This window comes from Bubalus kerabau, chromosome 14 (genome assembly GCF_029407905.1).
Source record: "Bubalus kerabau isolate K-KA32 ecotype Philippines breed swamp buffalo chromosome 14, PCC_UOA_SB_1v2, whole genome shotgun sequence".
Classification (NCBI taxonomy): domain Eukaryota; kingdom Metazoa; phylum Chordata; class Mammalia; order Artiodactyla; family Bovidae; genus Bubalus; species Bubalus kerabau.
Window position 1 is genome coordinate 21406654 of NC_073637.1, and position 26158 is coordinate 21432811.

The following is a 26158-nucleotide window of genomic DNA, read 5'->3' on the forward strand; positions in this document are numbered from 1 at the left end:
GGATGGCAAGGGGATCAGAAAAAGACTTAACAATGAGCAGCTTGAAGATAATAAGGACAATAATTGAGTCTTTGTTCCTATACCAGGAAGAGAAAGGAGGAAAAGAAGGCAGGAGTTAAGGCCACAGAGAACACGGCTATGACTGGGCAGACCAGTTTCCCCATCACAGGAACGCCTCCCAGTGCCTGCTTGGAGCAATCCATTTTTTGAGTCACTTTTTAATAACAACATAATATGTCATATTTTAACATATATAACTACTAAAAAAAAACAAGTGCACTTGATGAGAAACTACATAGAGAAATACTGAATTTTTTTGATACAAAGCGAGCCACGGACTTCCCTTTTCTATCACCATAACTTTCAAAGTTCTCACGTGCGTGTGCACGCTGCTTCTGATATAAGAAAGCAATCGATGTGGATCCTGAGGCATTCAACCACCACCTAATACTTCCGTTGCAAGGTTTCAGAGCGGCCTTGATGATTATAGAAATAACCTGGTCACAGTCACATACCTTTAATAATACACTTTTCTGTCTAAAAATAGGGCATAACACCATTGACTTCACAAGCTTGTTTTAAGGCTCAAATGAAAAATGTACTGCACAAACTCCATGCTGAAACCTAATCCCCAGTGTGAAGGCACCTGGGAGTGAAGCCATGCTGTGTGGCCCTCATGAATGGGATTAATGCCCCTCCTAGAAGGTCCCAAGGAGACCCCCTAACCCCCTCCATCACTGAGGACACATGAGACGATAGCTATCTAAGAACCAGGAAGCGAGTCCTCAACAGATGCCATATCTGCTGGCTCCTAGATAGCAGAACTTCAGCCTCCAAAACTGTCAGAATTTCTGTTTTATAAGCCACTTAGTCTATAATATTTTTGTTACAGCAACTCAAACAGACTAATACATAAAGCAGTTAGTACAATATAAGGCCCAGTAGATGGTCAATATACATGATCTGATTCTTCCTCTTCCTTGAGGGAAAAGCCAATGACTTTTCTGTCTTTTATTATTATTATTATGAAATATATATATATATAGCAAAGAAGGAAATAAACTTCTCCAATAATTCTACCACCCATAGACACACACTTCTCATAAACTATACTTATTCAAGTGAAAAGTGAAATTGCTCAGTCGTGTCCGACTCTTTGCGACCCCATGGACTGTAACCTACCAGGCTCCTCAGTCCATGGAATTTTCCAGGCCAGAGTACTGGAGTGGGTTGCCATTTCCTTCTCCAGGGGATCTTCCCGACCCAGGGATTGAACCTGGGTCTCCCGCATTGCAGGCAGACACTTTACCATCTGAGCCACCACAGAAGCCCACTTCTTCAAGAGCTACCCTGAAAAGTCTGTGTTGTACTGTAATTTGTAATTTTAACAAGGTGTGAATTTGAATTGCAAGCACTACAAGACCTGTGTGCACGAGTTTCTCAATTAGCTGAGTTAGTAAACCCCAGTCAGCCAACTGCATCTCCACCATGCACCATTACAGTTCTTCCAACAGACATGGTTATTTACACAACTTTCAAGGGATAAATATAACCCTAATTAACAAGAGTATTTCCCCCCCAAAAAAAGCCAAGAAAAAAATTTACACAGCATAATGTTTTCAAGTTTCATCCACCTTGTACCACGTATCGGAATTTCAATCCTTTTGAATGCTGAATAATAACCACTGTGTATGAAACGGAATAGGATCCTGCCTCTCGTTTGTAGAAAAGCTTCACCTCCTAGGACCTCCCCAAGTTCCAAAGAACAAATTTAATTAGACAAGTAAGAAAATGGAGGAACAAAGGAAAGCTGTCAAGCAACATAAAACAGTAATAGTTCAGCTACTGAACACAGTCAAGGCCCTTCAGTTCTTCCGCAGGGGACGGAGGTATTATCCTGAGCTCTGCCCTTGAGTCGTTCTGCTGACACTGAAACCTCACCAGGTGGAATAAATTAGCTGCACGCTGACCACAAGCACACAAGCCATAGGCTGGATGTTGCCAGAAGTGGGATGATGGTGACTCCTGACTACTTCAGCACCAGCCAAGCAGAAAAATGTCCACAGCTGATCAGTCACCCTGCAGCCCTGTCACTAAAAGTTTTGCCCTGAAAGCCATGACGGAGTTTGGGTCCTTGGGACCCAAACTCATGCCTCCACGCTCAGCCCCAAACAGTGGGGGTGCCATGCAACAAAGGCTGCACTTGCCCTCACCACAACCCAGTGTCAACAGACTGGCCTTACTACACCAGAGCAGGCAGACCCAAGTTTAATTCCGTAACACACACACACACACACACACACATATCTATATCTATATACAAAAACGCATATACGTACACACACATTGAGAAATGGTATATTTCCTGCCACATCAGTAAACAAGGGCTGGCACAGTCATCACCAACTGCAGCCCCCACAGAAGGTGAGCTGGTGAGCCCTGAGGGAACGCAGGAAGGAAGTACCTGCTGTCTAGCAGCCATCAGACTGCAGTCACCCCCCACACTGAGCCCTGAGGAAACTCGGGATGAGAAAACACAGGACACTGGCCCTAGACAGTTAAGATGCGTATCTAAGGAATGATTTAAGGGAACTCAGACTCTGCTATCTTCTCAAACACAGAAAAGCACTAAATTCCTTAACTTGAGATACCAGGTTTTCTTTAATTAACAATAACCTTTTGATGTTCAGACTACCTACCCTTTGTTGCATAACGCCTATATATTCTGACTACCCCTCCCTACTCAGCTCATTACAGTAGTTTATCTCGGGGTTACTTGTGATGCTGCCTTCCAGGCCTGAAGCCCTAAAAATTCCCACCAAATAAAACATAACTCTCATCTTTTAGGTTGTGAATATTTTTTTTAGTACACAATATACATTTGTTGTTGTTCACTCACTAAGTCATGTCCAACTCTTTTGCAACCGCATGGACTTAGCCCACCAGACTCCTCTGTCCATGGGATTTCCCAGGTAAAACTGTGGAATGGGTTGCCATTTCCTTCTCCAGGGAATCTTCCTGACCCAGGGATCTACCCGTGTCTACTTCCATTGGCAGCCAGATTCTGTACCAGGGAAGCCCAGACAATACACACACCCACACATTTTGTTTATTCCTTCACCTGATGATAGATATTTGGGTTGCTTCCACCATTAGGACACTGTGAATAGTGCCACTATGAACATTAAGGTACAATTTCTGTTGAGACCCTGCTGTCAAATCTTTGGGGTCTATGTCCAGAGGCAAAATCATTAGGTCACATGGTAATTCTATTTTAACTTTTGAGAAACCAACAAACTGTCTTCCAGAGAGGCTGCATCATTTGAAATGCCCACCAATCGTACCCAGGGGTTCCAATTTCTCCACATCCTCAACATTTATTTTCCCATTTATGGGTAACAGCTATCCTAATGGGTATATAGTAATATCTCATTATGGTTTTGATCAGCTAATGACTGATTAGGAACATCTTTTCATGTTCCAGGTTGCCTGGAAAGAATAAAGAATATGGCCATGATGGTATAATAGGAAACAGATTTATCCTCTTGCTTGAAATAACCAAAAGGAAAGAAATGAGACAAAATACTTGAAACAATGGCTTTCAAGACATGGGACATCAGGCAAGAAGAATACTAACTCCTGAAAGATGGGAAACAAAGAACTGAGACCTACAATTGCCCCAGCTTACTTTCCGGAAAGAATTTCCAAACTACACAGTGAGGAGGGGGAACTGAGGTGGAGACTACGCGGCTCCCTGAGTTGAAGGGACAGGGCCGAGAGTCCATGGAGACAGAAGGAGCTCAAGTTCATAGGCCAGAGCACCAGAAAAGCCAGAGCTGCACAGAAAAACCCAAACATCCCCCTCAAGTATTCGGCAGACTACTGATCAGCATGTGCACATAAAGAAACTCTACATCAGGGAAAGAGTCCCTTGGGAGCGGAGAAGACCAGCGCCTAGAGTTCATACAGGTTCAGGAAACTGTCTGTTCCTGCTAACCCGGCGGGAAAACCCAATTCAGGGCATTACAGAGAACACTCAGGAAGGTCCTGCTTCAGCCTAAGACCTAAGACTGAGTACTCCTCCAGATGCAGAGAAAAAACCATGAAGCAACATTTAAAAGGATGAAACTGTTTCCAGTAACTGTACCACAGAACAAAGCCTCAGAGTATTCAAAGAAATTTTTAAAAAATCTAGTACCCAACAACATAAAATTCAAAATATTTGATATACACTCAAAAATTTCCAGGCAGGTAAAGAAGGAGAAAAATACAACTTCAAATGAAAAGAAGTATCAATCAATAGAAAGAGACATAGAAATGACACAGATGATAGATTTACAGAAAAAGCCATTAAAACAGCTATTATAAATAGACTATGCTGAAAATACAGATAAACGTATGATTGTGTTAAGGAGAGACATGGACAAGGTAAAATGACTCATATAAAACTTTTAGAGGTGGTAAATACACTGGATAGTATTAACAGCAGATCAGACATGACAGGAAAAAAGATTAAACTTGATATAGCAATAAAAACCACTCTTTTGAGTGGCACATTTCATTTTTGAAATGCGAGAAAAAATGGGCACAACATCAATAAACCATGACATAAAATCAAGCAACCTAATTAATACACAGATAATTGCAGTCACAGAAGAGAAGGAAATGGGAAATCAGAAAGAAAAAAAAAAAGTGCTGAATAAAGGCAAAAAACTCTTCAAATTTGATGAAAGCTTTGCACCCACTTGTGAGGAAGAGAGTTAACTCAGCAGACCTGAGACAGGTGTCCCGAGAGCTCCTTGTCTGCAAGGCTGGTCCTTGCCAACCTCTGGGAACTAACCTGGATGTCAGGATGGGCCCACCATGCCCTAAATGATAACTGTGGCTCCCTGCGCCTCAACTGTGCAACAATGCGGCTTATGTTGAAGGCCCGTTTTTCTTCCTGAAATCTGAAATTCTGGCACATGCTAGGCAGACAGCAGCCCTCAATAAAAACCCTGGGCTCGGAGTCACTGATGAGCCCCACTGGTAGACACGAGTGCACGTATGTTGTCAAAACTCACTGCTGGAGCAATAAAGCATACCCTGTGTGACTCCACTGAGAAAGACTCTTGGAAGAGTGATGATTTTGCTTTTGAATGCTAAGTTCTGCATGTCTTCCTGGCAAATCACCGAACCTAGAAGGGAGCTTGGGGATCCCAGACCAACCACAGATCCAAAAACTTGACAAACTCCAAGCAGAAAACTACATCTAAGCATATCACAACCAAAACAGTTTAAAACAGGGAAGAGAAATCTTAAAACATCAAGAATAAGAATAGCTGCTGCCTTCTTGATAGCAACTCTGGAACTAGAAGAAAAGGAAGCAATGCCTTCAAAATTCTCAAGAAAAATGATTTCCAACCAAAAATTCTATATAAAGTTTCAACCACAGGTCAAAGTGTAATGACTGCATTTTCTGACATGACAAATTCCACAAAATTATCTTCCATAAATCCCTTCTTGGAAGCTATTGGAAGATGTGCTCAATCAAAATGAGAGTAAAAACCAAGAAAGAGAAAGACACGGAATCCAGGATAAAGTTGCTCCATGCAGGAACAAGGCGAAGGGAATTCCCCAAAAGAGGGTGAAGGGCGACATAAGAGCAGCAAGGTTTACAAAGCAGAGAAGACTCTCAGGTGACATCAGAGAGGCTGGGAGTTTATGAGAAATAGTTCTCCACAAAAACAAAACTAATCAAATGTTGAATGAATAAATATGATGTAGTATATAATCACAATGGAATATTAGTCATAAAAAATGAAATAATGCCATTTGCAGCAACATAGACAGACCTAGAGATAATCATACTACGTAAAGTAAGTCAGACAGAAGCAAATATCATATGATACCACTTCTTTGTGGAATCTGAAATATGACACATATGAACAAATATACCAAACATAAACAGACTCACAGACACAGACGACAGTCCTGTGGCTGCCCAGGGGAGGGGGATGGATTGGGAGTTTGGGATTAGCAGATGTAAACTAGTATATTTAGAATGGATAAACAACAATGTCCTACTGTATAGCCCAGGGAACTATATTCAATATCCTGCGATAAACCATAATGGAAAAGAAAATGAAAAAAGAATACATATATACACACACATACATATACATAAAATTGAATCACTTTGCTGTAGAGCAGAAATTAACACAACATTGAAAATCAACTATACTTCAATAAAATATTTTTTTAATTTTCTAAAACTTAATAGAATGCCTGCTATGTCTGAAAATCTTAATGAGAGAACTGAACAACAGTGAAAACTTAAGAGTTTTATTCATAAGTAAAACAAAGCAGCATAAACCCAAATAACTAACTCCATAAAAAAATGAAAAGCTGTAAAGGAAAATCACAATTAATAGTTGTATTGCTATGAATATTATTATTCAGAATTGCACATTGCTGAATCTAATCTGACCAGGCCATGAGACACCTGTCCGGACGGAACAGAAGGATCCTGGGAAAGACCCATGTGTAACAGTGGGGAGAGCAGGTGAGAAGAGAACTCAGTATTTATCCATGTTTAAAAGCACATTACCAGCATACTATTTAGAGGAGTTGCAAACAAAACACCAAAGGTTGTGATTAACACATGCCATGAACGGAATGGAAAACTGGAAACAGTTCGTCCTCACCTTAGGAAGCTCAGGTGGCGTCTCTGCTGGTGTCAAAGAACGACTGCTTGCGCCGGAAGCACAGTCAGATATCTCCACCACACTTTCACACTCTTCAAATTCATCACATTCACAAGCATCTTCCCTCTCACTGTCAATCTCCCAGTCAATAACCTGCAGGTCATCTAAAAATACAATTTTAAAACATTCTTAAATTGTATTAAATCTATGTGTCCTCAGGAGTTTTAAAAGATCCATGTTGTTCAACAATTTAAAAATATATTAAAAGGCAGAAGAAAGTATATTTCTACTTTTATCTATAAGCATCCCATTTCTCCCACGTCTGACTGCCACCTCAATTCTCAACTTCTATTAGTTGCTTTTGTGTTCGTCTGGAGTTTCTTCAGCATTACTGTTGATATGGAGAAAGTTTTAGTATCTCGATAGAAGATCAAACCAGAAACAACATTCCCTGATGCCAAAGCCTAACCCAGAGCAAGGCCCTAACTCTCCTCAGTTCTGTGAAGACTGAGACAGGTGCGGAAGCTGCAGAAGAAAAGTTTAAAGCTGGCAGAGACTGGTTTGCAAGGATTAAGGAAAGAAGTCACTTCTGTGACAGAAAAGTGCAAGGTGAAACAGTGAGTGCAAATGTAAAAGCCTCGCCCAGTCATCCAGTGATCAGGCAAAGAGAATTCATGATGGTGGTTACACTAAACAACAGATGTGCAAATCAGGTAAAACAGCCTGCTACTGGAAAAGAGGCCACCTAGGACTTTCATCAGTTCAGTTCAGATGCTCAGTCCTGTCAGACTCTTTGTGACCCCGTGGACTGCAGCATACCAGGCTTCCCTGTCCATCACCAGCTCCTGGAGTTTACTCAAACTTATGTCCATTGAGTCGGTGATGCCATCCAGGCACCTCATCCTCTGTCGTCCCCTTCTCCTCCTGCCTTCAATCTTTCCCAGCATCAGGGTCGTTTCAACTGAGTCAGCTCTTCGCATCAGGTGGCCAAAGTATTGGAGTTTCAGCTTCAGCATTAATCCTTCCAATGAATATTCAGGACTGATTTCCTTTAGGATGGACTGGTTGGATCTCCTTGCACTCCAAGGGACTCTCAAGACTCTCCTCTAGTACTACAGTTCAAAAGCATCAATTCTTTGGTGCTCAGCTTTCTTTATAGTCCAACTCTCACATCCATACATGACCACTGGAAAAACCATAGCCTTGACTAGAGACGGACCTTTGCTGGCAAAGTACTGTCTCTGCTTTTTAATATGCTGTCTAGGTTGGTCATAACTTTTCTTCCAAGGAGCAAGTGTCTTTTAATTTCATAACTGCAGTCACCATCTGCAGTGATTTTGGAGCCCCCAAAAATAGTCTGTCACTGTTTCCACTGTTTCCCCATCTATATCCCATGAAGTGATGGGACCAGATGCCATGATCTTAGTTTTCTGAATGTTGAGCTTTAAGCCAACTTTTTCACTCTCCTCTTTCACTTTCATCAAGAGACTCTTTAGTTCTTCACTTTCTGCCATAATGGTGGTGTCATCTGCATATCTGAGGTTATTGATATTTCTCCCTGCAATCTTGATTCCAGCTTGTGCTTCATCCAGTCCAGCATTTCACATGATGTACTCTGCATAGAAGTTAAATAAGCAGGGTGACAATATACAGCCTTGACATACTCCTTTCCCAATTTGGAACTAGTCTGTTTTCCCATGTCCAGTTCTAACTGTTGCTTCCTGACCTGCATATAGGTTTCTCAAGAGGCAGGTCAGGTGGTGTGGTATTCCCATCTCTTGAAGAATTTTCCACAGTTTGTTGTGATCCACATAGTCAAAGGCTTTGGCATAGTCAATAAAACAGAAGTAGATGTTTTTCTGGAACTTTCTTGCTTTTTTGATGATCCAACGGATGTTTGCAATTTAATCTTTCATAGATGAGCAGAAATCAGTGCTTGGCTGCAAAGCTACAAAGGACAGGCTGACTGCCTCGTTAGGGGCTAATGTAGCTGGTGGGCTGAGGTTGAGCCAGTGTTCCCCAGCATTCTGAAAATCCTAGGGTGCTTAAGCATCGAAGCTAAGTCTACTCTGCCTGCGGTCCAGTGACAGCACATCTGTTATCACGCAGTTTGCTGAGTGTTGTGAGCCGACTGCTGAGACCTGCTCCTCAGGAAGATTCCCCTCAAAATACTAATATTCACTGACAATGTCCCTGGTCAGCCAAGAGTTCTGATGAAGATGTACAACAGAATGAATGTTGTTTTCATGCTTGATAACACAACATCCACTCTGCAGCCCATGGATCGAGGACTAATTTCAACCTTCAGGCCTTATCATTTAAGAAGTTCACTCCACAAGGCTACAGCTGCCATCGACAGTGATTCTCTGATGGATCTGGGCAAAGTCCACTGAAAATTTTCTGGAGAGGAGTCAGCATTCTAGATGCCATTAAGAACATTCATGACTCGTGCAAGGGAAGAGGTCAAAATACCCACAGTGATAGGAGTGAGGAAGAAGTGGATTTGGAGCCTCACAGATGACTGTGAGGGGTTCAAGACTTCACGGGAGAAAGGGGCTGCATGTGTGGGAGAAGCAGCAAGAGAACTAGAAATGGAGCCTGTAGATGTGACTGAATTGCTCAAATCTCAGGATAAAATTCTAACAGGCGAGGAGGTGCTCCTAGAAAGTGGTTTCTTGAGATGGAATTGACTCCTGGTGAAGAGGCTGTGAAGACTGTTGAAATGGCAACAAAGGATGGAGAATATAACATAAACCCAGCTGATAAAACAGCAGCAAGTCTGAGAGCACTGACTTCAATTCTGAAAGAAGTTCTGTGGGTAAAATGTTACTGAGCAGCACTGCATGCTTCAGGGAAGATGTTTATGAAAGGAGCCCTCCACCGATGCTGCAAGCCTCACTGCGGCCTTATTTTAAGAGACTGCCACAGCAACCGCAAGCGTCACCTGAGTAGCCGTCAACACTGAAGTAAGACCCTTCAGCAGCAAAAATGTAAGACTCACTAAATGAAGGCTCAGATGGTACATAGAAGTTTTAAGCAATAAAGCGTTTTTACATTAGGGTGTGTCTATCATTTGTTTAGACATAATACTAGTGCACACTTCCTAGACTACAGTAGTATAGACACATGGCTTGTATGTGCTGGGAAACCAAACATTCAGGTAACTTCTTTTACTGCAACATTCACTGTACTGTGCTGGTCTGGAGCCAAACCCAAATACCTCCAGGTATTTTATGCTTTATATTATATTACTTATACTTTATATATTATAATATTTTACACTGTACTTTAGAGAACTGGCTTTGATCAATTTTAACATGTTTAAGCCTAAATTGTCAACTGTAAAAATAATCCTGGTAATACCTACCTCTGAGGGAGTTATTGTGAGAAATATTATGAGAAAATGTTTCTAAAAGGTTGGGACTCAGTAATATCAAAATCAATGCTAAGTATTAGAAGAGAAGTATAAGTTATTTGCATTAAAACACAATCTACAATAGAAACTAAATTTCTTTAAAAAATTATCAATTTACCTTCACTGGCCCCATCTTCTGGACATAAAATGTTGCTGTTACAACACCTGTCTGTTCTAGAATGATACCCATTATCTCTTTGTGATTTAAAAGCTGTTTTATCTTCATCTGACAGATCACTTCCACTAGAACTCCACGTTATAGCTGCAAGCCCACTGGTATTCTTAGAGGTGGTAGGTTCTGCAAAAGAAAAAAAAATTTTTTAATGGCCAATTGATTATGGTTATTGATCAATATGAGGTTTAATACATGCTACTTTGCCAAAGGCACAAATATACAAAATTCTGTTGATAGTGAAAACAATGTCTTATTTCAAATCTTTCCAACTAAAGGTCTATGAGCAACCTGGCTAAATTAAATCCAAACTACAAGAGGAAAAAAAATAAAATCTAAGTTATAAAAGACAAGGAAAATGACCGGAGCACAAATGAAAACTCAAAAAATAACCCTGAAATAATTATAAAACTAGAACTTTGTTATAAAACTATACCTTTGTTATAGAATATTTCATCAAGCCTTAAGGGTAAAAAAGTACCCAAAAAACCACAAAAATCAATAATTATCTACAAAAGGAATGCTTCTGTGTGCTTCCTTTACTATACTAGGAGCCCTGGTAACAGCAGTTTGCTTAAAATGCTTAACAGCAAACTGTTAAATTTAATTAGCCTTATTTTCAGATTATAGTTGGTTCACATACCGTTGTCAGAAATAACAAGAGAGCCCTGGTATGCTTCAAGCAGCTGCTCCAGGGGTAACATTCTGCAAACTACAGTGCAACATCGCAGCCAGAATGCTGACAGCGATGCTGTGAAAACAGAGGACAGCTCCATCACTGTGGGGATATCTCGCACTGCCTTTCCAAAGCTATCAACAGAGCTCGCCTCCGCACCTCAATTCCTGTTTCCTAGAAATCACAAAGCAATTTTGCACTTCTCTAATTCTGTCATTTCAAGAATAACATACAAATGATATCACCTACATCCCCTTTTATCACTGGCTTTTTGAGCTTAGCATAATTACCTGGACGTTCAACAGGCTGTTGTATGTACCAACAGTCACTTCCCTTTTTTTTTTTAATTACTGAGCGCTGTTCTGTGGTGTGAATGAAGCACAACATGTTTAATCAGTTACCCCCTGAAGGACACCTGGGTTGTTTTCAGTTTGGGGCTATGACGAATGAAGCCACTACGAACACTGTGTACAGGATTTCATGTGACTGTAATTTTAATTTTCCAGGATGTCTAAGGGTACGACTGTTGGACTGTATGGTAATTGCATGTGAAGCCTTATAAAGAACTGCCCAGCTGTGTTCCAGAGTGGCCGTGCCATTCTACAGTCCCACAGCACTGTGAGGGTGATACAGTTTCTCCGTATCACCAGCACGTGGAGTGCTCACTATTTTTATGTTGTCCATTCTACAGACAGGAAATCTAGCAGGAATGGAGCGTCTCCACTGCAGTGGAACCAAAGTTTAACAGAAAATCTTACTGATATTAATCAGAACAGATTAGATACCTAATAAAAATCAATTTTCCTATTCACATTGAGTGGATAATTGAGTTATATATAATGCTAAAACCAAGAAAAAAACCCTTAACCACATTTCAATACACTATAAGAGATTAGATATTACAACTCAAGTTTTACAGAAGAGGAAACAGTATCAGAAGCTAAATGGTTTCATTAAATACATATTTATATAATACCTTCGATATAGTAAACCTTGAGGAAACCAAAAAAAAGAAGAAAATTCCTGCCCTCGAGGAATGCAACATTAACTATGAAAAGAAAAATCAAATACTTTATTTGAGATATGTCACAGAATATTGAGGATAACACAAAAAAGTGAATGCTCCACTTTATACTAATCAGGAAAGTTAGATTCACTGACAAAATGGTGTCTAGAAAATCAACACTTACAAAGGCACAAAAACATGAAATAATAGTAAACATTTACTGAACACTTACTTTGTGTTATGAACATCTAGAATTACTAAAGTTGTCTATCCGTCAAAATATAAAATTAAATGTAAACTATTCAGAATAAACAAAGAACCCATATTTATTTAAAGAGCTAATAAAACTAAGCTGTGAACTTACTTACAAAAGACATATCAATCTTTTTCATTATTATGCATCTGGAAAAGTAATCGAAAGGGAAAAGTGGAACGCTCTATACACTGAATGTGTGAGTCCCCCAAAACTCACACATTGCAGCCTAATCCTGTGTGATGGCCTCTTCAGGAGGTAATCAGGTCATAATGGTGAAGCCCTCAGGAATGCAATTAGCACAAGGTGAAGTGAAGAGGAACTAAAGAGCCTCTTGATGAAGGTGCAAGAGGAGAGTGAAAAAGCTGGCTTAAAACTGAACACTCAAAAAACTAAGATCACGGCATCTGGTCCCATCACTTCCTGGCAAACAGAAGGGGAAAAAGTGGAAGGAGTGACAGATTTTGTTTTCTTGGGCTCCAAAATCACTGATAACAGTGACTGCAGTCATGAAATTAAAAGACACTTACTCCTCAGAAGGAAAACTATGACAAACCTAGACAGCGTACTAAAAAGCAGAGATAACACTTTGCCGACAGAGGTCAGTATAGTCAAAGCTATGGTTTTCCAGGAGTCAGATACAGACTTGAGAGCTGAACCATAAAGAAGGCTGAGCGCTGAAGAATTAATGGTTTTGAATTGTGGTTCTGGAGAAGACTCTTGAGAGTCCCGTGGGCTGCAAAGACATCAAACCAGTCGATCCTATAAGAAATCAACCCTGAAATTCCTTGGAAGGACTGAAGGTGAAGCTCCAATATTTGGCTACGTGATGAGAAGAGCCAATCATTGGAAAAGACCCTGATTCTGGGAAAGATTGAGGGCAGATGGTGAAGGGGGCAATAGAGTTTGAGACGGTTGGACGGCATCACCGACTCAATGGACATGACTTTGAGCAAACTCTGGGAGATAATGAAGGACAAGGAAGCCTGGCGTGCTGCAGTCCATGGGGTCGCAAAGAACTGGTCACGACTCAGTGAATGAACAACAAATCCACTGATATGTTAAGTTCTAACCTCAGCATCTCAGAATGTAATCGTATTTGGAGACTGGGTCTTTAGGTAATCAAATTAAAGTGAGAAGTTAGTGTGGGCCCCCATCTATTATGACAGCTCTCCTTATATAAAGGAGAAATCTGGACACCTAACCACACATGCAGAGAGGGAAGACCTAGGAAAGAGATACTTGGAAAAGAAACAGCCACCTACAAGTCAAGGAAACAAGCCAGGAGCACATTTCCTGGAAGGAACCAATCCTGCCAATATCTCACATTGGAATTCTAGCCTCCAGAACTGTGAAAGAGAGAAAGTTTCTGTTGTTTAAAATATCCTGTCTGTAGCACTTCATTATGGCAGCCTTAGCCATATGCTAACCCAAGTCACTTTGGAGAGAAAGATGAGCAACAGAGGAGGGTCTGCTCTGAAAAAAATCCTATGGTTCAACAGGGAGAAAGACACATCAAAAAATAACAATTTAAAAATTTACTGATGCCTTTCAAGGAGATTTCTGACCTCAACAAAAAACAGCCTCTGAGAATATATTCTGCAGAATATTTCAAGAAAAATAAAATAATACACACTATTTTTTTTTATTACATGGTTTCATTTGCTTAGGAAACACATTTTTTTCACATTTTTTAAAAAGTTCTTCCTTTTAAAGAAAATCACTATTTACAAAGGTTCCAGCCTATTTTTATTTCAGTTTTCTCTTCTTCCACATGCTACAAACCTTCTGGCAAGATCCTTTGCCAGCAAGCAAAGGATCACCTCTCTCACTCCTTCTCTTCTCCTCCATCTCCTCCCCCTTCCTTGTCTGGTTCTCAGTACCTTACAGGTAAGGAAACAGACATGGAGACAAGGAAATAGAGTCTCCCCCTTTTTTGCACACTTTGCCAAAGTATGTTCCCCCAGTTTTGCTTCCCTGTTCTCAAAAAAATACTACTTCCACATTCTAGAAATTTTGTTAACAGCCTATCTTAAATTAAACTAACACTTTAAAAGTTACTATTTTTAAAATAAACCAGTTTCAGCGAATGCCTTGAGTTCCCTTTTCTATCAGTTTCTATTTGTGAGTTTTTGGTAAATTATTAATAACACTTTCTTCTCTTAACAAGCTGCTTATGCTGTAAACAAATTAACTATACATGGATATATGCTTTTCCAGTCTATCAGAACATACTGGTCATTCCACGGAAAAGATAGTATAGCAGAGTAGGTTTTAGGTTGAATATACATTGGCATGGAAAACCAACTCAAAAGATGCTTTTGAAATAAAATACAAGGGAGCAGCTTATTTAATATTTCTTTCTCTGCCCAAGTTAAATTTGATTATACCTTCAAATCTGCAGAGAAAGGTATAACCCACATCGTGTAAAAGAAAGAAAGAGTTGATTCTTGAACACCCCAGGCGTGAACTGCACAGGTCTACTTACACAGAAATTTTTTTGTATGTACTACTACAGTCCTACACAACAGTGGGTTGAATCTGCTGATGCAGAATTGCAGATAGGGCTGATTGTGAAGTTAGCTCCAGGCGAATTTCTGACTGTGTGTAGGGTCAGCACCCCAGCCCCCCGTGCCAGTCATTCAAGGGACAACTGTACTATTTATTTTCTCCATACTTCATATTATGACAGCTTAGAAATTAGAATTAAATTGATCTCTGAAAATTACAACATTTGGCATTAATAATAGTAAAATTTAAATTCTGTAGCACCATCAGAAGATTACGGTATTATTTTACTATACAGTATTTTAGGAATCAAAAAAATTAGGAGAATTTTATTTTTCAATTGCATAAAAGGAATCCCCTTAAAATAATAATACAGCTGAAAGTGTTAAATCTCTTATTCACAGAAAGTTTTTCACTCAGCAGGACGCTGAGCAGGCGCTCGCCTCTCTGCCATCAAACAGAACAGCAATTGCTGCAGTTGTTACCACCGTTCAGTCCCTAAGTCATGTCCAACTCTCTGCGACCCCACGGACAGCGGCACGCCAGACTCCTCTGCCCTCTACCATCTCCTGGAGCTTGCTCAAACTCATGTCCATTGACTTGGTGATGCCATCCAACCATCTCATCCTCTGCCACCCCCTTCTCCTGCCCCCAACCTTTCCCAGCATCAGTCCCATTTCCAATGAATCAGCTCTTTGCATGAAGTGACCATATTACTGGAGCTTCAGCTTCAGCATCAGTTCTTCCAATGAATATTCAGGGTTGATTTCCTTTAGGATTGACTGATGTGATCTCCTACTAAGTGTTAACCTTTGAACAGGGATTTTTTTTTTAATTCACAACAACCCAGTGAGATACACAAGTTTGAGATCTATTTTCCAGAGGCAGAAACTGAAGCAAAGCATGCTTAGCTTGCTTTCTCAAGATCCCACTGTCAAAACACAGTCGGGACATGGCACAGTCCAATGAGACCCCCGAAGTCTGGAGACATGACCCCACCTGCCCACCCTGAGGGTGAGCGAGTGTAGCAGCAGAACCTGCAGCCTCCCTGATAGTCACACCCCTTCTTCCTTACCAACAAAATCCCAGTTTTATTGGAGCAGCAACACATATGTTTAAAAATCCCTAATTTCACTGATGTCTTTTTTGGTGGAGGTGACACTGTGGAACAGATTCTGGCTAAAGGCAGAGGTCCAAGGGAGAGTACTCCTTCTCAGAGCAAAGTTCATTTGGAGAAAATCCTCCCAAGTCTACACTTTTCCTGAGAACTGGGCCTGCAGAATTCAGCTTCTACCTCATGACTACAAAAACAGACAGCAGAACTCAAAATGAGTCCAGCCCCCCTGACCTTCTTGGTGCAGGAGATAAATTCAACCCATCCCTTCAAACACTTCAATACACTTTCCTATGATCCATAACTCCAAGTCTTCCCTAACCATCACTGACTAAGTAGTATAGTCCTTATATTTCAGGTCATAACTTTATTTCTCAAACCAGATTCTTTTTAAAACCCTGCAGCCATGAATCTGAGCTTACCTACTGGGTTCTGTTGATAACAGTGAATTCAATAAAGAAACAAAAAAATTTAATAATTATCTATAGGAGGCATAAAAAATGGGACAGATGGTGAAAAAAGATGAGAGAGATGCAAAAAACACCTTTTTACATCATTTGGGTATTTTTTCTAACCATGAATATATAGTTTTTCCAAACGATATAAATGACTTTTTAAAAGAAAACAAATAAATCAAAGGATATATTAGGCTTTTATCTTTCCTGCCAAGAAATCAACAATATTACCTTTCTTGGGTCGACAGGATAATTCAAGGTGTTTTTCTGTAGTAGTCTTCTTTTCAGCTGTTAATGACTTCGGGCAGATAATGGTAACAGTAATAATAATAATTAATAATGATGTAGTAATTCATGCGACAAGAGCTAAAAAGCAACATTACATAAAATATTCAAGAATTTACACTACACCCCTTTAACATGTTCGTCTATTTTCCTTTATTTACCAACAAGTATTCCCAAAGCACATATTTATAATTGCATTTTTATATTTTTCCAGAATCTAAACAGAGGGCTGTCTTTTTAGAGTTGATAACAGTGGTGAGCACTCCTTCTTACGGTGAGTACTTCAAAGTTACCACATAAACCAAAATCCACCAGAATCCCCCAGTGTCATCAGGTCCTGATACATAAGCATTTCATTAAATAGACTTCTTTTAAAGGCAGGATGCTCAACAGTGTCATCTCCTGAGAGTATTTCCAGTATGCATCCCTACCTACAAAGTGCAAAGTCCTACATGACAGAAAGAGGTGAATACTCCTATGCCACAATTGTAGGGGATTCAAGGATGAGAAAAACAAGGAACACATCAATTACAGTGCTCTGAAAGAAAATAAGGAAGGGAATTCCAAAGAAATACAAGTACAGTGGCGTGAACTCTCAGGAAGCTAGGATTTATCGCTCAGCCTTCAGGGAAGGTAGCATCATGACTTTACCGGAGTGCCAGGACTCTTCAGAAATCCTTCTCCACACCTGAGCCATGCTTCAGACAGGGAAGCCACGGTCCCCACGGTCCTGAGCCCTGCTTGTCTGCATGGTAGGGGACTCTCTCCTGGAAAGGACGGGTACTCTGCATCCCGATTTCTTTTTCTCTGTAGAAACAGTTTTCAAAGAAAAAAATAAGGAAATCAATTTCATTAAATATACACTAACAAATGGCATTGGGGAGCAAGCCCAGCAATGGCATCAGTGAGGACCCAGTTTTTATTTCATTTTCATGTAGAATTTCCATTTTAGTGTCTTTTTAGAGAACAGTATTTCTCCAGTCTTTAAGGACTTAGCTCCTTCCATGGGCTTCGGTGGAGGCCGTGGGGCAACAGCTGCAGGTCTGCTTCAGGGGGAAGGTCCTTCTGGGCTTCCCGGGAATGACTCCTGACCCCCTGGCTGTGAGTGACGCAGCTCATACAGTAAGGTAGTTTCACACACAGCTCGTGAAGCACACAGGCATTGGAAACACTCGTTTCAGCAATGTCCGATGGCTTCAGCCTCTACTTTGTTCCAAATGATGAACTTCTTAATGGCCCTGTCCTTGGGCACGCACTGGGCACAGTTGGTGCATGAACAGGCTGCACGTGGCCTCGGCCCTTCCTAGACACGACCATCGTTTTTTCCTTCCGTGGTCATTTTGGAAATGGAAGCAAGGAGGCAAGAGAGAACTGGCAGAGTGTGCAAATTGTCTCTGAACCTCCACAGAAAGAAGAGTCAGAAGACAGCAAAACTAAAAGGGCTTGAACAACACAACTAGACAACCAACTCTAAAATACAAGTGGATGAGGACACACCATGAACCCTCCAAAGTCCTGCATGGTATCCCATCTGACAGGAAAGAGCCAAGAGAAGCAAGAAAACAGAGGAGGGCCGAGCACAGAGGCAGCTGGTGTGCAGCAGGCAGGAGAGCAGCAGCTGAGAATGCACCAGAAACGGGAGGGCAGGGGCTCCACCCGAGACCCAAAGGAACCAAGGCGCTTACGTCCAAAAACAGTGACAACACTGGTTGTTTTCTCTCAAGCTATTTTATTTAGTTTTTTTTTTAATGTCTATGACAAACAATGGAGAAGGAAATGGCAACCCACTCCGGTATTCTTGCCTGGAGAAGTCCACGGACAGAGGAGCCTGACAGGCTACAGTCCATGGGGTCACAAAGAATCGGACATGACTGAGCAACTAACACAATACGTGACAAACACTCACCTTATAAGTTCTTTAATTTGCATTTTATTTTAAAGAAAATTTTAGATTTGCATTGGGAATTAAATTAAGGTAACCTACTAGAAGCTGATCACTTTATCAGAAATAAAACCCCTCAACCAATGACACTGCAGTTTTAAAAAATAAATTAAGATTAAAAGACCATTAAAACTTCAAGGGAACAAATTCATAAAAATAAATTCAGCCATAACATAGATGGCATTTTAATACTTAATAGGTCTAAGCTTGTTTCCTCTTATGTAGAAATTCCTGGGGTGGGGAGAACTGCAAGCAAAGAGGCATCGACCTCAGGAAGGTGCCACCTCCACCAGAGCGCAGCTATCTGAAGAGGTTCACTGAGTTATCTAGAACAGTAAGGAAACTGGGAAACATCATTTGGTCTATTCAGTTCTTGGTCTATATATATACATATATTTTCAACTCCCGAATATCTCTTTAATACAATAAATCGGTCCAGGTCGGCTCCTCAGTAAAGTGGGTGATACCAGGGATGGGACAGGGAAGCATGAGCCTGAAATATCTTGAGCCAGAGAGTAAGAAACTGCTGAAGGAATAATGAGAGCATGAAAAAAAAGACACAGGGGCCTGCATGAAGGGGCCCTCATGGCCAAATGTGGGACATTCCAGCATCAAGTAAGTAATGATAGTAAAGGATTATAACCAACTGAACAAAATAAGAATGTAAGTCTACAACGACATAAACAAACAAATGACAGATTTAGAATATCATCAATGAAACTAGTGGGTGAAGTTTGAGGATGAAGAGAATATATACATGGTCACAGAACATCTCCCCAGAAGTGACTTATTAATTCCAAAGGGAAAAACAGTAACTTTACAGTGGAGAAATCTTTCAGACACCATCTTAATCAAGTCATGAATGTTGATACAAACCATCAACAAGTGCTTCTTGATATGAGGCACCTAGCAGAATATAAGTCAACCTCCACAATATTACTACCAAAAACACATAACCTCAATCTCAACACTGAAAACATCAGACAAACCTAAAACAACTGGACTGCCCGCCTCAACAAGGACACGGCCAAGAAACACGAAGAGAACCTGAGGAGCTAATCCAGATCAACGTAAGGCTGCAGAGGCATGGAGAGAAAATAAAGCATGTGATCCTGGACTGGATCCTGAACCAGGAAAACAGACCATTATTAGGCAACTGATCTGAGAACACAGACATGAGTTGGTGATGGACAGGGAGGCCTGGCATGCTGCAGTTCATGGGGTCGCAAAGAGTCAGACATGACTGTGCGCCTGAACTGAGCTGATCTGAGAACTGGAACAAGCAGAGTGGGGCCATGAACCTCAGCTGGGAACATGCATACCAGGTGACTCAAAATTTTCCCTGCTCTACATATGCCTGCAAGACACTATAAAAGCACCATGAGCAGCGATTCAGGGATTACAAATAAAGTTGAGCAAGGAGGCAATTTCATAAATATACAATCTTTGAAAAATGAGGATTGACTGTACTTTGAATGGAGCATACTTAGAAAGAAGCAACTAGTTAAAACCCAAAAACGTTAAATTCTGCTTTACTGCTTTACTATCCACGTCAGCCCCTCACAGACCACTTTTCCTTCTTCTCACCTCTCTGCTCAAAATTTCACTTCTTTCACATCAGGTGTATGTATTTACTCATTTTGAAACTTTATTCCTTTGATACCAAATGCATGCCACTATACATCTGTGGGATACTCCCTTTGGAAAGAAGTGAAAATTTATAAATATTGCTTTGGATATCATGTAATAAATTTGGAGAACAAATCAAATGTCTACCAATACAAAGTTTACTTGGGTATCTGAAAAAATCTCAGTGGCTCTAGCCACATACGCAATGGATGTCAACACTTTTCACCCAGGAATTGATCTACATTAAGGAGACAGAATGAGGAACAGATGTGAAGTTTTAACTACATCAGCGAGTATGCCTGCACTGTGGTGCTCAGAGCCTGTCCTGTGAGGTTTACTGAGTGCGTGTTTTTTTCAGAGACCCTTCCTCTGCTCTGACAACAGAACATCTCTCAGGCTTGTCACTCACTACTTTGGTTACATCTGACCCGTCCTCTGCTTCTCTGGATTTCATCCACACTCAAGATTCTTCAGGGACTAGAACCCTGTAACTTTACATAAAGGACAGAATTCTAAGGTCCTGCTTTCCAGTCAGCCAATGCAGACACTCTGCAGGCCCCAGGACACAAAATGAGCAAGAAGGACCCCACCCTCCAGCAGCTCAGGCAGGAGTGACACAGACCCTCCCACAAGTGCAAGGACGAAAGGGTCTGAGCCCCAGTTCCAGCAGCTCCCAGCCCGGCCTTCCACAGCCCCCTTCGGCGGTCCCTCCGACTCCCCCAGCCAGTCTCGTTTCCCGTGCTGCTGCCAGGCGGGGCATTTCCAACACCACACCTGCATCCACGCATGCTTTGCCAGACGTCACCTCTTCTCCTCTGGTCTCTCTAACAGATTCCTCCACAGATCATGCACATCTTTTCCATGAAATATCCTTCAAAGTCTCCATTAACGCCCTCCCTCAGGGACCCCATCCGGTTTCTTGCCCAACTTACCCCTTGCCCTGGAGTAAGAGCTCCTGAGGGCAGGAGTCCCGCGCCTCTGCACCTCATCCCCGCTGCACAGCACCCCCACTGAGGTCCTCTTTACATAACTACTGAACAAATAGGCAAATTCCGTGACTATTACACCAGATCTGTCACAAAATTTTTAAATATCCAAAGTAAGTCAGTCAGTAAGTATAAGCCTATGGGGAAATGCAGCCCACTTCATTTCCATTTTATCCACCTATGGTCAAAAACAATACCTCCAGCAGACCTCTCTACATGGCTAGACAGCATGGATACTTCTCTCTCCACAGTGTTCACTCTGCCACAAGCAGGTGCTTACAGGGCAACTTCACTACCCAGCCTTCTCGTCCATCCACCTTTTTTTTTTTTTTTCTTCACAAAAAACACACACACTCCCCAACCACAGTTTTGGGCACCCAACATGGTCAAGGTTAATCATAGGACATCGGCCTGTCCACAGTGACTGGTCCAGTAATGCCACGGGACCCAAGCTGAGGCAATCAGAGACCCGCTCCAGTGGGACCACTGGAGAAGATTCTCTTCTTCTCAACTTGGTCAAGGGTGTGTCCCCAAAGCAGCCAGCCACCTTATCCCATATAATGGGAAGAAACCTGAGAAAGTCAGAAGAGGAACAGGCCATGCTCCAGGCTAGAGGGCAGGTCCCCAAGCAGCCCAGGTGCCCAGATGCTGTGAGCTGCAGGCCAACGCATCAATCTTCCAAGCCTCTATCCAACTTAAATTGGCCTTCAACCGCCAGATACTAAAAGAGCTGAGCCACAGCATTCAGTAAATATCTATACTGAGCTGAGGTGACTCACTGAGCCCTCTGAAGGTACACAGCCAAAACCCATTTTCACCTTCAAGGACCTTGGGCTCTAACAACATAATTAGAGTGGAGGAAGAAATAGACCAACATTGGGCTGATGAGCTCAGAAACAGGTTCATGAGTGAATGTTTCCTGGAGAAAGCTCGCTCTGACTTGAACAAAGGAAGAAATATACTTTGGTGACGGCTACCTGTAGATCCTGGGTTGTCCAGGCTAGTCAATGTCGTGAGCTATTATCCTCCTTAAGCACAGAAATACCCAGGAAATTTCACAAGCAGAACACAAATCCTTTCGCCCTCATCTTCAGGCTGCGCTGTCACACTGGTCTGGCCTGAGTCACAGCTGTGCTACCAGTTGGCTACATTTACAATTCTCAAGACCCAGTTTCTGTGTCAGTAAAATATGGATAATAGATGCACATATCTCAAGACCACCACCAAGAAAAAATCTATACTTAAAAACGATACTGTGAGATGATAGTACCATATACCACCATAACAGAAGGAAGAAGAAGAGTTGGTTAATATTCAGGAGAGTTAATATGAGAATGTACTTTAGACATTTTTAATAAAGATGTTTACTATGATTCACAAAAATACTGTTTTAATCTAATGACCAGATTTAATATTTCAAAACTCAAAAAAAGAAAATGAAGTTTACTGATTAGCACTCTACAGTCTCTCAGAGTTTAAGGAGCAGAAAGGAATTAAATGACTTGTTGGAAAAAGCCAGTGTATACACACACAATGGAATATTATTCAGCCTTAAAGAAAGAAAAAAATTCTGACACAAGATACAACATGGAAAAACCTTGAAGACATTAAGCTAAGTGAAATAAAAGAGACCCAAAAGGCAAACACCGTATGATTCCACTCACATGAGGTCCTCAGAGTCATCAAATTCACAGAGACATAAAGTAAAGTAGAACTATGGTGGCCAGGGGTTGGGGGAGGGAAAAATGAGGGGTTGTTGTTTAAATGGGTAAAGGGTTTCGGTTTGGGATGACAAAAAGTTCTAGAGATGGAAGGTGGTGACAGTTCCAGAACAACAGGAAAGTACTTAGTGTCACACACCATACACTTAAAATTGTTAAAACAGTAAACTACATTATTTTACCACAAGTTTAAAAATTGCTATCAAGGGCAATGCACATCAAAATCATCAGGTGTGCTTCTGGAGGCAGGAGATCCTCAAACCTCAAATGAGAACCCCGAGTGAGGAGAGGCTCAGGAATTTGCATTTCAGCAACCACCTTGGTCAATCTTACACGATTACAGTTTGAGCACTGCCACAGAGCACACTGGGTTAAAATCTGCACTCTAAGGGGAAACTGAACACACGAGCGTCTCTGCACACACCTGGAATTTTCTACAGCTGTCAAATACACACTGTTGGGTAAACAAGTAAAAATACCATTGGCTCTGCTGAGCTTTTGAAAAGGCCAAGGGACAAACTTATGAAGCTTTACATCCCAGGGGCTGGAGGCTGTAAGAAGGAAATCTTCAAAGACCAGGATGCCAGTCCCAGGACACTATATTCAGGTTCCAAACTCTCCTACCATAGACGGTTCCACTCCTCAGGCCATCATTCAACCATGCACAAGTTTCCCTCTGCTTTTTTTTTTTTTAATCTCTCTCTTACCATGACCCCATCTAGCTATCCCTTGCTCTTTCTCTTCCCTAGCACACTTACATAGAGACTACTGCAACTTCATTTCCTTAACCTCTCCTCAAAACTGTTTTCCCTTTGATGAATGTATTTCTTCACATTCATAAATGTACAGGTATCATTATTTTCATAAATAAATGACAAGAACTGAAAAAAAAATTCAATGTGTCATGTCCAATTCTTTGCAACCCCACAGACTGTAGCCCACCAGGCTCCTCTGTCCATGAGATTCTCCAGGCAAGAATACTGGACAGGGTAGCCATTTCCTTCTCCAGGGGATCTTCCTGACCCAGGGATCGAACCGGCATCTCCTGAGTCTCCTGCATTGGCAGGCAGTTTCTTTACCACTGAGCCCCCTAGGAAGCCAAGGTGAATTCAATAAACTGGTTCAAAATAAGGAAAGACTTATACAGAATGTTCAAAGAGAAAATTTTTTGAGATCTTCATAAAACTGTGGCCAAGAACTCAGGCACTAAGTATGCTTCTCTTCTTTCTGTAAACAAATTAGTTATTGGGTATACAAAATACACTGTTTTTCTCTGTCATAGTTTTTAGGAGGAGATAACCTAGAGTTACACAAACTGGACAGGTTTTCTTACAAATAACTTTTACAGAAATTGTTCTTGTGTGTTTCAATCTTTACAGAAGTATTCCTTTTTGTGTCTTGACATTACAATAACTTTTTTAAAATAATCACTCTATTCCACTATTTGTCCATTACAAAACTGAGTACAAAATTGTGTACCAGGGACCAGGCTAGCCACTGACACACCTGTTTTAATACACTGCTGCCCAATTCGTGTCTTCTGATTACACACATTTTAGCTGTATCCTTAAAACAGATAATGTTGTATTCTGCTGTTTTTCTTTGCTAAATGGGAATTTTCTGATGCTCTATAAAAGTCCTACCCCTTAAAAGAAGAGAAATCAAACCTATGAGTTTATGAGAAGCCAATAGAAACCATTTATACACAAGAATCAATGTTCTGTTTCTGATTGTATCCGGATGGAAAAGAATATTCAGAATTGATTTTCAAGTATATATCTATTAACACTAATGACTGTAAGTTTTAAAACAGTAACATCAATTTTGATGTAGATACAAGCATTGATAGAAAAAACTATTTGCAGGAAACGCATCAAAGTGCCTGTGTCACCTGACTGCAGATTGACAGGTGATATTCTCTAGTGTATTCTTTTATAGAAATTTTATAATAGGTGTGTATTATTATCAGAAAAGACCAAAAAAAATTTAACTGTTCTAAACTGTACACACTAAAATCCCAAGTATCTTTTCAGCTTGAGTGTCTGTTCCAAAAGGAACCTAAGTACTCCCCCTGCTGGTTATTTAAATAATTCCCCAAAAGTAAGAGCAATGGTTAGAAGGCAAAGATTTCTTAAATCAAATCATATCAAAAGACAATGATACCTGAACTATGAACTTCAGAGCAAGTTAACAAGATATCAGGAAACAACTTAACCACTCTAAAGCTTTTCTTTCCTAAGTTTCTTTAGCTACCTCTTTCAGTGTCTTCCATACCTTCAAACTTTTTTCTCCATACATCTCAATCCATTAGCTTTGCTGATCAAAATCCAAATTATGAAGCAAAGTATTAAGAGTACTGAATTTTTAACTTTCCTTTCCTAAATATATACACGGGCCTTGATTATGTGCTCAGTCACTTCAGCTGTGTCCAGCTCTTTCTGCTCCATGGACTGCAGCCCAGCAGGCTCCCCTGTCAATGGGATTCTCCAGGCAAGAATACTGGAGTGGGTAGCCATTCCCTTCTCCAGGGTATGTTCCTGACCCAGGGATCGAACCTGCCCCTCCTGTGTTTCCTGCACTGCAGACAGATTCTTTACCTCAGAGTCACGAGGAAAGCCCAACTCCATCTGCACTTATATTTTAATTAAGTCATTTAAGACAAAATGGACATTAGGAGACACTGGAGCAATGTCTTTAAAATTCTGAGGAAAACTGGTTTTCAATCTAGACTTATATACTCAGCCAAATTATTAATCAACAGTGCAAACAAAATAAAGAAATTTTCAGACATGCAGAACTCAAAAAAACTCTTTATTAGGAAGATACTGGAGGATATATCACAGTAAAAGGAGGAAATAAGCCATATACCTGACTAGAGACAGGCATGAAAAACTTTAATTACCTATAATTAAGTAAAAAATGATGTAAAGAAAAATATGCAGTGATTATTTACTATATTAAAATAATGGCTGCACAGAAAGGAAACAGTATACTACTTGAGTTTTCAATGGACCATATTTATGTGACCATAGTGCTAATATTCACTTCTGGTTTAGCAAAAAAACTGTAACATAACTATACAATAAAGGTTAACAGAGATATGGAATGCTCACAGGGAGCTATGTCCTGATTTTCCACAGTAGGTAATCAACAGATTTAAAGAAAGTGAAAGTCACTCAGTCATGTCTGAATCTTTGCAACCCTATGGGCTATATACAGTCCATGGAATTCTTCAGGCCAGAATACTGGAGTGGGTAGCTGCTCCCTTCTCCAGGGGATCTTCCTAATCCAGGGATCGAATCCAGGTCTC

At 40.8% G+C, this 26158-nt stretch overlaps 1 protein-coding gene and 1 pseudogene across 2 annotated transcripts in view; both read right to left on the reverse strand.

Moving 5' to 3' along the window:
* The window catches only part of SPIDR (scaffold protein involved in DNA repair), a 280562-nt gene that overhangs the window by 226441 nt on the left and 27963 nt on the right, over window positions 1–26158 (reverse strand). For both annotated transcript variants that reach the window (XM_055545940.1, XM_055545939.1), the window contains exons 2-5: window positions 17222–17377; window positions 16517–16583; window positions 10220–10399; window positions 6687–6850 (exon numbers count right to left, since the gene is read on the reverse strand). In XM_055545940.1, coding sequence (XP_055401915.1) covers window positions 6687–6850; window positions 10220–10399; window positions 16517–16583; window positions 17222–17377 — 567 coding nt within the window. The remainder of the gene's footprint in view (window positions 1–6686; window positions 6851–10219; window positions 10400–16516; window positions 16584–17221; window positions 17378–26158) is intronic.
* On the reverse strand, window positions 17490–17909 carry LOC129627258 (40S ribosomal protein S26-like; annotated as a pseudogene).